Genomic DNA, 12864 nt, shown 5'->3' with positions numbered 1-12864 from the left:
TATTGTCCTGAGTTATGGAAGACTCTGAAAGTAAATCCACCTTACTTAGTTCTAAATACCAGCTCACACCTTTAAAGCAGAAATAGCCTAAATATATCACAATTAAAAATACCATGAGAGATCCATGCCACTTCCGCAACATGGCACAAATCTGTGCAGTCAGCCACTAAACTGACCAGACAGCAAGTCTCGCTGCAAGGATTGGGGAGACTGGTGCAAGGAGTCCCATTTTGCCAGTGGTCTTCCACTGATTATTGGATATTACTGCCAGCTCCATGACACTCAATGGATCTGGAGGAGGGCAGTCACTCTGATGTCTGCAACAATCTTCTTGCCAGACTGAGGGAAAGTGAAAGAACTACAAGTGACTTTCAAGCAATTGCTTCTGACCCAACTTAGAAGTAACAGGCGATACATGGATTGTTTGTGCCAGCCAGATGAAAGACAGGCAGTTGAGGGAAGGGCTTCAATGGCCACTGGACCAATTGGCACCTGTAGACCAATTGACTGCATACAGTCCTGAGTACCATCAACTACCAACAGAGGATAGAGCTGTTGATGGCTACTAGTAATGAGAGCTATATATGATCAATGTGTCTCTGAGCACCAGTTGTAGGGGGATGTGAGTGGGAGTGTGTTATTGTGCCCGTGACCTGCTTGTGGGAGGCTTCTCATAGGCATCTGATTGCGTGCTGGACCAGATAAGCCTTTGATCTGACCCAGCAGGGCTCCTCTCATGTTTAGCCACCACTCAAACCTCCTAATTTATGAATGACATTCATCTTCCTTTAGCAACTTCATCCCTTTCTAAGAAAGGCAAAATTTGATTAAAGGTCTTCCCATGAATGACTCAAAATATTTACACCACCTTCCCAGTTCTGCCAACTAAACTACAATCAAGTTCTTGATCATAACACAATGTGGCATAGGGCACAGCCCCCCTTTTACAGAGTCTGCACTCCCCCAATTTCCTGAATGTGCTATGCAATCAATAAGTCTTTAGTGCAAGGTAAGATTTTGAAGGCACATAAATCCACCAGGTGAGAACAAAAATTGCACTATGGTAGCACACATATTTACACAAATACACTCTTTGCTCCTGTGCTTCTTTTTTGAACCGCAATATATTCCGGGAGCAGGAGAAAATCGTAATGCCCATCTTATCCCATAGTCCCAGTTTAAACATTTCAGCCATCTACCTAAAACCCTCCAGCAGTTTAATTGGATTAGCTATCCTTTCCTGTGAATCTTAAAACAGTTTTCACAGCATGGCTGTGCACAGCCAGAAAGAGATGTCCACAGAGGCAACTGCCATCTCGGGGAGAGGAAATTACACCTCTTTATTGACTAATTGTGTAAATAACAGTTATTACAGATACAGAATTTTATAGTCCGGCAGCTTTTATTCTAGACACAGAATTTCCTAGCACAGCAACAGTGAGAAGCATTTTTAAATCGTTGGGATCAACATTTTACATGCAGTAAGAGAAAGATCCAGAGAACACATTGATGAAGCCCAGCTATGCAGACACCAGAAGCTATACCTGAAACAAATGGCCTATGAAGCTGCCTTATACGGAGGCAGCCTCTTGGTTTATCTAGCTCAAGCCTGTCCCAACTGTGGATCACTGGGTATTCAGACAACAACCCCCATCGACCTCAGCTAGCATGCCCAATGGTCAAGGATGGTGGGGTTGTAGCTCCAACAATTTCTAGTGACCCAAGCTTGTGGGTCTTAGCTCTCTGTGGGTACCATGCAGAGAGAAATCCTTTGACGTTGGAGATGCTGGGGATTGAACCTGCAGATTTGTACATGCAAAACATGTGCTCTACCTACTGAGCTATGGCTTCTCTTGACATGGATTGGTGTAAGAACACAGGAAATGAGAACATACGGGTTGTGTATGACTGGGGTCATACTCTGTGCAGGCCCACCAAAATCAAGGGAATTACTAATTTGTCCATTGATTTCAATGGTTCTACTGCAAATATGGCTTAATTAAATAAAACCCTATTTAGAGCAGTTTTTTTTATAAAAAAAAACTTATCTATGTTTAAAAAAACAAGGTTTTTTTTGCTGTTTTTCTGTAACAAGCATGGCTTTCCCTCATTAAACTGGATTAAAACAAAACCTTAATGTAACCTTCATCACTTAGAACTTAAGTTTTCTTACAAACTTACAAAAGGCTGCTTCTCTCTGTAAGGTAAAATTGTGGAAAGCTATCGCCAGTCACCAGTCATCGCCACGCAGCACAATAGTTTATGTACTTGCACTATGGCCTGATCCTGGGGGCCAGGGACTGGCAAGTCACCACTTATCCCTCTGTAAAAGGGTCATAACTCAGTGGTATAGCTGCACAGTTCCTGCGATGGAAGCTTCCCACAGTCAATTCCTAGCATGGCCAGGGAGGGCGGCTGCTACCAGCAGATCTGAAAGTGTGTGAGATTAGTAGGCAAGCTTTAAAAGGTGTTGGAACTACAATCCACCAAGGGCAATTTTAGCTTAGGGAAGGGGAAGACACTGAGGAGAACTCAGTGTTGTGACCTACTGGAGAAAGTGTGTGGTACTGAATTAAGAATCTTTTTTTGTTTAACTCAACTCAATTCTCTATAAGAATACTAAGGGCTGTAAAGAGAACTTTGCGATATGTACTGAGGCCTTTGAGTTTAGCCCCAAAGTGTCTGCGGACCCCCCCCCCCCCGCAGTGGGATAGGCTGCACTAAAAACCACTTGGAGAATAAAACAGAATAACCGCTAAATGTGCTCAGGCAACCACTAGGGTGTGTTGACAGGAATCTTTAGACCCAAGCCATAATCTATTTTAACAGAGGTTTGTAAATAGCTACTTGCTTGGTTGCTAGTGAAGAGGAAGAATCAAGGCCAGGAAAAGTTGTCCCTCTTTTTAGGATTAAGTAGGATACTAAGCTATGCAAACCTGGCAAATGTAAGTCTTAATTTTAATTCTATCAACATTTAATGGTTTTTTAATTATTTCCTCCTCGCATGCTGTTCTTATTTTTATCTGTAAGCCGCGTTGCATCACTGTCAGGGGAAAGGGGGTGGTGTAAATAAATATATAATAATTTACTTGTAAGTTGCTTTGGTCTGAAACAACTGTAGCTTACCCTGACTTTGTGGTTTGTTTCTGTCCAAACAAACCATGAGAAGAAGCCAAGAACAAACCAGTTTGTTGCAAGAGCACTGGTTTGCACATAACGTGATTTGTTTTCCCTGAGCTTGGCAAAGAGAGGAGACAGACGGGCGCAATTCACAGCAAGACACAGTTTCAGACTTGATGTGAAGTGAGAACAGGGTCGCTAGAGGGTGTGTGGGCAGGTGGCATTTGTGTACCAACCTTCACAACTGCCTTTCGTTTTGTTTCCTTCTCTTCCCTTTACAAACTGCTTGGCTTCTTCTGAATACCAGAGCACTAGAGAAGGGTTTGTGGGGCACAGTGCCTCTGGATGAGGAGCAGCTTGGTATGCTATTCAGCATGACCACCAAACTGCCTGCCCTTCCTCTACCTAGTGGGAAAGGATAGTATTCAACCAGCCAGGATCTCTCCATGTTATCAGCAGCGCCGTACACATATTAGCAGCCAGATATGTGGAGCTCTAGGGGACGCGGGTGGCGATGTGGGTTAAATCACCGAGCCCAGGACTTGCCGATCAGAAGGTTGGCCGTTTGAATCCCTGCGACAGGGTGAGCTCCCGTTGCTTGGTCCCTGCTCCTGTCCACCTAGCAGTTCGAAAGAACATCAAAGTGCAAGTAGATAAATAGGAATCACTCTGGCAGGAAGGTAAACAGTATTTCCATGCGCTACTCCGGTTCACCAGAAGTGGCTTAGTCATGCTGGCCACATGACCCGGAAGCTGTGTGCTGGCTCCCTCAGCCTTTAGAGCGAGATGAGCGCTGCAACCCCAGAGTCGGCCACGACTGGACCTAATGGTCAGGGATCCCTTTACCTTTATGTGGCACTCTAGAAAAGTTGGGCAGCTGCTTTTCCCCCTGCACCCTCCATAATATCCTTCCATATGGACTGAGCTGCTCACTTGGAAATAAAACAAGCAGAGTCCAAAATATGAGGTTACCACTGAAATGTGAGACTATCAGCAGAAGTTTCCCACACTTAAAACTATTTGGTTTTAAATATATGAAGGCCCATAAGAACTCTCGGGGGGGGGGGAGTGTTTTGCTTTCATTTTCCTGCAAAGCCTTCTTTTTTTTATTCCCCCTACCCAAATTGAAAAAAATTGGGGTATGACATGTGAAAGGATAGAGAAACTTGTTTCAATCCAAGCATTACTTCAAGTTTTAGAAGTGCTTGATGGATATGATGACAAATATGAAAAAGCAGAAGCTGATAATAATAGCTCAGAAAATGAGACTGATTAAATTTCATGTAATATTCATTGAGTCTTGGTTGCTCTCCCCTATCGGCCTTCACATTTCTTTCAATGGAAATGAGTGATGTGGGGGACTGAAAGAAGCATGGCTGACTTAGGCTCATTCATTTCAATGGGTATGCTCTTGAGTAGGACTTAGTTGAATACAAACCATAGTAATTTTCTTTCTTTACTCTAATGTTGATGGTTTATCCTGTTTTTATTGGGGGGGTTACCTACTCCTCACCAACTGGTAAAATGAGAGATGCCATGTTCCTTATAGCGCAGCATAGCTTTTTTTTTTTTTAATAGGAAATTCAATACATAATTATAGTCTGAATAAATAGCATTTCTAATATACCAAACACCATAAAGTAATGGCAAAGTTGAACATGATATATTTTATGTTCCTTAAGTACCCAAATGACTTTCAAAGTGTACAGGATGCTAAAAACCCAAACATTACTTACCCAAACCCAAACATTACTCCCTGAATTCCCCTCTCCAAAAAACAAAACAAAACTCTCCAAATCCCCCCCCCCCCCCACGGTTTCAAAATTTCAGGAAATTTTACATTTCTACTCAGGTTCTTTTCGTAAATGAATTTTTCTGAGGGGAAAAAACCTGAAGCTGAATACCCACATTGGGCAACCTGTAAGTCTGCAAGCCTTTCATCTCACACAGCAAATACGGCACACGGTATGTGTACCCCACTTGCAAACATAATTCAGTTCAAGCCATCTGGTAGGAGAAACTGGGCTGCTATGGGCAACCATTAAAACATATCGCTGCAAGACAGGTCATGCTAGGAAGTAAGATGAGACAGTCGCTTCAAGGAATGTAAATGTCAAGGCCAGCACAGTATCCCAGCATCTGATCATGGAGGCAAAACTAATTCATTCTCAACAGGCTACAGTAAAAAGCCGACAACCCACATTGTGAAGCCTCAAGTACTCTTAAGTATGAGCAGCCAAGTTTTTCTTTTTCTAAGGCGTGGGGAAATCCCATTTCAGACTTACCTGCTGCAAAAGGCATCTTATAAGGGTAGCAGTTCCGCCCTGCGTGCACAGTACTGATTCTGCTCTCCGGTACGTGCATAACTCCACAAAGGCTGTAACTGTTAATTGCCGGTCCTTCCCCACAACAGTAGGGAGAGCTACACCAGTGAAATGGCTGAAACGAGGGGTCTGGCGGTAAAGAACCTGGAGACACCAAAAGCCCCTCGCAACCCGTCGCCTGGGACAGCTCATCCTTCGGGTAAACAGAGCAGTGAGTGTAATCATTGTATCCGCTTTGGCCATAATAAACATAAAACCCATTCAATGGAGTCAAGTCCGACGATTCGTAGAGGCAGCCACAATCCGTATGGTTTCCTGGCACGGGCAAAGGGTGGAACTGAGGTACTGGGAAGGAAGGCTGATGAAATTCCTGCTTGGGAGTCGGAGATTTCTCTCCGGGTCTTCCATATTCAGGTTTCATAGAGGCTTGCCCACCCATGAGCAAAGGCAGTCTGTGATAGAAACCCTCCGGGCCTTCGCAAGAGTTAGGTAGCGGCTCGTAACTGACAGACTCCGTTTCCCCCAAAATTCTAGGAGGATCCTGATGGGCTGCTTTTGTAAATACGCCCTCAGCGACTCCTTGCCAGCTATGATGACCTTCTATTTTTACACTGGACGTTTCCTTTTTGGATTTAACGCAGTTTTTCCCACTGGCTTTGGCCCATTTGAGCTTGGATTTGGAACCGTGGTTTTCAGGCTTGCTCTCTTTTTCACCAGTGGATTTACTCCTGGGCTTCAGCGGCTGGTCTTTCTCATGGGTCAGTTTCAGAAACGCCGCGGCGTTGAGACTGGCCAATCTCTTTGGAGCAGGGTGGTAGGAAATCCCGCCATCCTCCCGCCCTTTCCCGTCGACGACACCATCCAGCGGCTGAGGAGCACACTTTGGACTCGGTCGGTTTTGGTTCTTTCCCTTTGCTGCCTTGGAGCTCTGCTTTTCCACCGAGGGCCAAGCGCCCTGAGTACTGCAGCATATATTCTTAGTGCAACAAACTCCGCCGACTTTGGGGGGATCTTTCCGGAAACGCCGGCCGGTTATTAAGCCGTCGTCCCGTTCGAAAAGCAAGTTGTTGACTGCCTCTGCGTTCAGCGAGGCTAGCCTGCGCTTCCTGGGTTCTGCAAGACACGAATCGCTTCCCTGCAGCCCGGTCCCAGAACACGATATTGTGCATCTCCCTGCCGATGGCTCTTGTTTCGCTGCTCTCACGACCTGAACGCGATCCGGAAGGCAGGCGGGTCTGAAGTCATCCATACAATGGGCGAGACCTCTCTTCATCCCACTCTGCGTCTCCTCCGACAGGGATCCGGCAACATCCTCCAATCTAGTGAGGAGCACGGAGCATGTTTTTTTATCCACGGGTGAGCTGAGGCGTTTTCTCAGTGGATACGTCTTTCTGAGTTCCTGCAAATTCCTGCTTTTATTCACGCCTGCAAATCGACTCTGGCAGGTCTGCCCCTCAGCGCCATTGCCTCGCTCGCAATCCTCCGCCTCAGTCCTATCCATTCTCTCACCGTCAATCGGTGACAAAGCTTGGCCAGCAGAACCAGCTGAGTGTTTCAGAAGTAAGAGCTGTTTCTTCCGGGCATGCGTCATAGGATCAATGTCCACCCCTGAGAACAAAGAGGAAAATGTCTTAATATCACGGGTTGAGAATATCGCACAATACACCAAGAGATGGCAGGGATATGTTTTAGAAGCATTTGCCCTGTAGGAAAAAAATGCGGACCCTTTCAGCGAGGGAGAGCTTTTCGGTCAAATTAAGAACCTAGATACATTAAGATGGGGTTTTATTTCAAATTGAGGAGCTTGATAATTATACGCAAGGCTAAAGGCCCAACGCCTTACTACTAAGCCTCCCTTTCTTCTCAGATGTGGGCTACCTCAATCACGTCAGCTGGGTGAACGCTATTTATGATGTAGTTACTTCATTAAAACCACATCTACCCGTTTCCAATGAGAATTTTTCACTTGCAGTTCTCCTGCAAAAGTGGGAAAACCCACTTTTTTTGGGGGGGGGCGGAATGGAAGAATTGGTTGTCTCTGTGAGTGCCCATATGAGAGATAGAAAGGGATGAGCGCAAGTATGCATTTGTCTGGAAGGGAGGAGCAGATATAGATACAGATATTGCTATATAGATGATATAGATATAGAAATAGATATAGATATGTGTGTATGTGTACTCTCTCTATCTCTCTCTCTCTTAGTATACTAAGGAGTTCAGCCATGGGATGGTGTAATAAAAACACAGTGAGAGGGAGGAAAGGAACTCTGCACATGTTCAAAGGAGGCCACTTTGCACACAGGGAGCCTTGCAAGGTGTTAGGAAAAGAGGAGAGGGGGAGGGACATGGGAATAATGGTGGAAGTTCAAACCCCTAGTACTAAGCAAGCTGCGGAAGAGGAGGGCCAGTAGTTACAATGGTGGGGGGGAGAGAGATCCAGGAGGCTAACATGGGGGATGATGTGTGTGCAAGGCGGGGAGGTTAGAGAAAATGACTGGGGAGCAGCCGTGAACGTGATGCAAGGATACAAAGCAGGGGTATAGAATAAGAGAGAGAAGCAACCCCAGAAGTGAGGTTGGGAAGGTTAAAAGGGGGCTTGATAGCTGTGTGGGGTGGGAAAGGAAAGGTGTAGGGCACGCATCCCCAAACTCGGCCCTCCAGCTGTTTTGGGACTACAATTCCCATCATCCCTGACCACTGGTCCTGTTAGCTAGGGATGATGGGAGTTGTAGTCCCAAAACAGCTGAAGGGCCAAGTTTGGGGATGTCTGGTGTAGGGGGTTGCCAGGGGAGAGTGGCAGAGCCCTGGTGAGGTGTAAAGGACAGGAGGCTGGCAACAGGGCGGGGTGTGCACTGAGGAGGGTTGGAGGGCAACATGAGCTAAAACGGCAGCCCCGTGTGTTTTTGTGTAAACACAACACAATATGTGACACAAAGTACTGAACACCCTCATTTCCCCCTTTCTTGCCATTCTGTGTTAATAATCGAACATGGCTCTTCAGCAGAAGCAGCTATTTTGTGGCAATCTGCTTTAAAAATTTAAGCTGTCGTATGGGAATTGGGATCCTGGAGTGTGTCGCTTTAATTCATGTTTAATAAATGCTGTTAAAAAGCTCTAAAAACCGGCTCATAATCTATTTGAGCTTCTATCTGCACAAAAAGCACCAGAAGGGAACAGAGTGGTGGTGGCCTGGGCCGCGGAAACCTGTGGGAAATGCGATGGGCCTGAGTGAAAGTGCACTGTGTCAGAAATGGGCTGCAGAGACTGCGAGAAGGAGGGTGGGAATATGTTGTCGGCTTCGAGGCAGGCATAGTAAACGGAGGCATGGGGGAAGAATAAAGATGTGCTTGTTAATAGCCACCTCACTTGGTTGCATGCGGCAAGAGCCTGGAGCCTGGATAGCCCAGTGGGTTAGAGTGTGGCCCTGATAACACCAAGGTTGCAGGTTCAATCCCTGTATGTCCTAGCTCTACAATTCTATGATTCTAAGAAAGAACCATGCACACTTTTAAAAAGGTGGTTCACCGTCTACCATCTTTAGGCACATATCAAGAACGCAGGTGTGTTGTGGGGGGCGGGCAGGATAGTGAAACTTTGTGGGCCTACTTGGAAGTAGGAAACGACCACCCATAAGAGAGCATCTTGGATGGCTAGACTACGAAAGGTTTATCAGATAGGTTAGATGAGGCATCTTTGCAGCTCTGCGCTTCAGGGTTAGCTTTTGCATGATTTGTGGATTTATCTCTTGCCCTCCAGGGTTTTGCGACCCACTTGAGAAAACATCCAGAATAATGCAGCGCGCCACATGGAAACTTCCTATTTTGAAACAGGCAAGCAACAGGGCTCTGAGGAGCAGAAACCGGCATTCCACAGGTGCAGAACGGCTGCAGCCGCTCCCCATTTGTTCAAGGAGCTTCCACTTGAGGCCTGCCACCTGACACACATTTTGTACATCAGTCGCAATCAAATGCATGCATCACATCTGATAGGAAGAGGACACCCAGAAGAGCCTGCTCTTCCCTTTAAGTACAGGAGGGAAAGTCTCTCAAAGACACCAGTGCTTTTTTGCCCTTAATTGGAAAAGGTGCAATCATAACTCCACCTCCCTCTCCCAGAGCCTTCATTCAACCTCTGAAGGTTGCTTTCGGATAAAAGCACAGGGTCCACCCTGAGACAGCGTCAAATGTGTAGCTTGTCCTTGGTCACCCATTGAAACCTCTGCACATTTTATCTGCCGAAAGGTAGAATGGAAGCCTCTATATCTTCAAAAGAGGCAGTACAGGTGCAACAAAGCCCAAACTGTTGTTTCTCCTTCCAATGAATGGATAAAGTCCAACTACTACAGGGCTATTGCCTTTCTGTTTCTATTATCTTACAGCTTCTTGATTCGGGGGGGCTCTTCCATATGGTAGGAAACAACCCAAACTGTGGCTGAAACGTATCAGTACAGTGGTTAAGTACTTAATTTGTTCCGGAGATCCATTCTTAACCTGAAGCACCACTTTAGCTAATGGGGCCTCCTGCTGCTGCCGCACCACTGCTGCACGATTTCTGTTCTCATCCTGAAGCAAAGTTCTTAACCTGAGGTAATATTTCTGGGTTAGCAGAGTCTGTAACCTGAAGCGTATGTAACCTGAGGTACCACTGTACAGTGGTACCTTGGTTTAGGAACAGTCCGGTTTAAGAACGATTCGGTTTACAAACTCTGCAAAACCGGAAATAGTGTCCCGGTTTGAGAACTTTACCTCGGTCTAAGAACGGAATCTGAACAGTGGAAGGGCACCGGCGGCAGGAGGCCTCATTAGGGAAAGCGTGCCTCGGTTGAAGAACGGTTTTGGTTTAAGAATGGACTTCCGAAACGGATTAAGTTTGTAAACCGAGGTACCACTGTACAATATTTAGACTGCCTGGAGGAAGTCAATGGCAACTGAAACAAATCTATTCCTCTCCACCCCCTCCTTTACTTAGAATAACCTCTAATATTAGGCCAGTGACAAGGTTACTTCCTACATTTAGGCTTGGAAAGATTAGGCTGCTGATGTACCCTTTTTTTTGCTTGAATATGACCTCAAGGGTGAACAAGTTTTAGAAATGCTGGGCAAAGACAACTCCTTCTGTTAAAAGTATGTGGCTCATTTTGAAGCCCTGTTGCTGTTCCGCTGCCAGACAATTCAGCTATCTAAATCTTGGCGCAGATCATTCATTAGATTTTCTCAACAGCGGGAGAACATTTAAAGTGACTTGCACCAAGAATTCCATAAACTATGAACCCATGACAGAATAAAAAAATTCCTTCCAGTAGCACCTTAAAGACCAACTAAGTTAGTTCTTGGTATGAGCTTTCGTGTGCATGCACACTTCTTCAGATACTTCTTCAGCACACGAAAGCTCATACCAAGAACTAACTTAGTTGGTCTTTAAGGTGCTACTGGAAGGAATTTTTTTATTTTGACTATGGCAGACCAACACGGCTACCTATCTACTACTGGAACCATGACAGAATGTGAAAGACAGTTCTTAAACCATGAAAGTCCATTAAAACGGGCAAAAAACAAAACATTGCAACTTGGCAAGCCTACATGCATTTCTTATTTACCATGTACCAAACTCTACAAATACCAAACTCTAGGCTGCATTTTAGCAAATAAACATGGAATTTATTTTCTCCTACTCTGCACATATTGGCCAAATCTGGACACAATGGTTTGTTACATGCTCAAATCTTGAGTTTGTGTCTCCCCCTTCCCTCTTTTGACATGACCACAGGAAGACTGGAAACTTGTGCTTCCAGTTTCAATTAACAACAGTTTAGTGCTGTATTTGAACCTTAAACCATGGTTAATTTTAACTATCGCTAGCTGAAACAAGCCAAGTTCACAAAGCATGTTGTGAGGTCAACTATGATTTACGTATTGGTTTAAACAAGCAAAGAGTATCTGTAGAATATATTGGTTTAGAAGAATGTTAACTGTGGTTTGTCTTGGGGGGGGGCAGGGAGGAACTGCTTCCAAGCTCATTCCCACGGCTGAATTTCTTTTATTTTGAAATCCCTGCACTTCCGTATTAGGATGCAGTTGCATCACTGACTCCCTGCCTGCCCCCCCCCAACAGTTGTCCATGCATCCTCAAAACCTGCTCCAGAGGGTTGGGTGAGACTCCGCAGGACAGGGTGGGGGCACACAAGAGAGCAAAGTAAGGCGGAACTCCCCTCACCAAGCACTGGATACAATCCACCATAGTTTGCAATGTTTTGCATACGATTTAAAGCTTTCAAGAACCACACCTTTATGGTGACAGCACAGCACCAATACATCAAGTGGCAGACTGAATTCTGCACTACCTCCATAGGAACCTAGTGGGACACACTGCATCAAAACTGAGGCTTCGTCATATTGATACGATTTGTTCCATAGCTTTGAAAAACATGGCTTACATGCCCCAGGACAATTAATTGTTTTGGGACTAAGGTATGAAATTTGCAGTCCATTTTATGTGACAGCATCTTCAAAGTCCCTAATCAAACCCAAATCAGGATTGTTCAATAGCTTTTAAATCTCTGGAGGTGGTGGTATATTAGGCTATTAGAACAAATAGCAGCTGCTAATAAGGGGCAGAGGAGAGAATGCTGGTGTGAATGTGCTACTGGTCTTATCTAATACAGCAATTCTTGAGTTTTGATCCCAGTTAATGCTAGCATGGCCATAAAGATTATGTCTACTTCCCTTTACCTAACTTGAACAATATTGCAAGCTTATGTGTCCCAGGTCAAAAAGTACAGAGACGAGTTTCATCATCTAGTTACACCACGGACCTGGCACTTAATCAACTGCATTAACAGCGTAGAAGTCAACACACTGGCCATCTAACCTCTCTCTCCTAGCAACTGTGATTTGGGCAAGGGAGGCTAAGGAGAGCTGCCAGCGTCCTGGTGACGAAACACTCAAACTATCATCATAAAACATAAATGCTGCACTTGGCATGAAGAGGAGGCCCTGGCAATTCACTCCCAATTCCCAGGGTCCTTTGAGGAAACCATGACAAGCAAGTTTAAAACCAATTGGCGTATAATTAGTATAGACACAACTGTGTAGATAAATACAGGCACCATGAGTAAACTTGTCAAGTTAAATTTGGCGAGGGCTTTCGTGGCTTTAGGGAGAGCTTCTCCTGGCACCTGTCAAAATTCGACTTTCACGCAGTATCCCACCTTGAGCTGAATCTGGCAAAGCCCGGTGTCTGGTGTGTGCAAGTGGCAAGTGGAGCAGGGTGGAGCAGTCCTCGTCAGAGTGACACAAAGCCCTGGAGCAGGAGTGGGCAAGCTCTAGGTTTGCAGGTTCTACTTGTTTTCCACTGACATCTACCAATCAGAGTCAGGTGCAAAACAGTGGCTCCGCTAAGAATTTAGGAAATGCCCAGCCAA

General features: G+C 45.3%; 1 protein-coding gene and 1 long non-coding RNA gene across 2 annotated transcripts in view; one reads left to right on the top strand and one right to left on the bottom strand.

The window, feature by feature from the left end:
• BAHD1 (bromo adjacent homology domain containing 1) overlaps positions 1–12864 on the bottom strand; it is a 65278-nt gene that overhangs the window by 16940 nt on the left and 35474 nt on the right. Inside the window, exon 2 of the mRNA XM_083507064.1 lies at positions 5406–7052. Within this exon, the coding sequence (XP_083363190.1) occupies positions 5406–7035 (1630 nt within the window). The 5' untranslated portion in view covers positions 7036–7052. The remainder of the gene's footprint in view (positions 1–5405; positions 7053–12864) is intronic.
• On the top strand, positions 2204–9788 carry LOC310710682. The gene is made up of 2 exons (XR_014528182.1): positions 2204–2945; positions 9201–9788. It is a non-coding gene; the product is annotated as an uncharacterized lncRNA (long non-coding RNA).

Source organism: Podarcis liolepis (genome assembly GCF_965112155.1).
Source record: "Podarcis liolepis genome assembly, chromosome: 1".
NCBI lineage: Eukaryota > Metazoa > Chordata > Lepidosauria > Squamata > Lacertidae > Podarcis > Podarcis liolepis.
The sequence above is the reverse complement of the archived record's forward strand: the minus strand, read 5'-3'. Positions and strand labels throughout refer to the sequence as shown.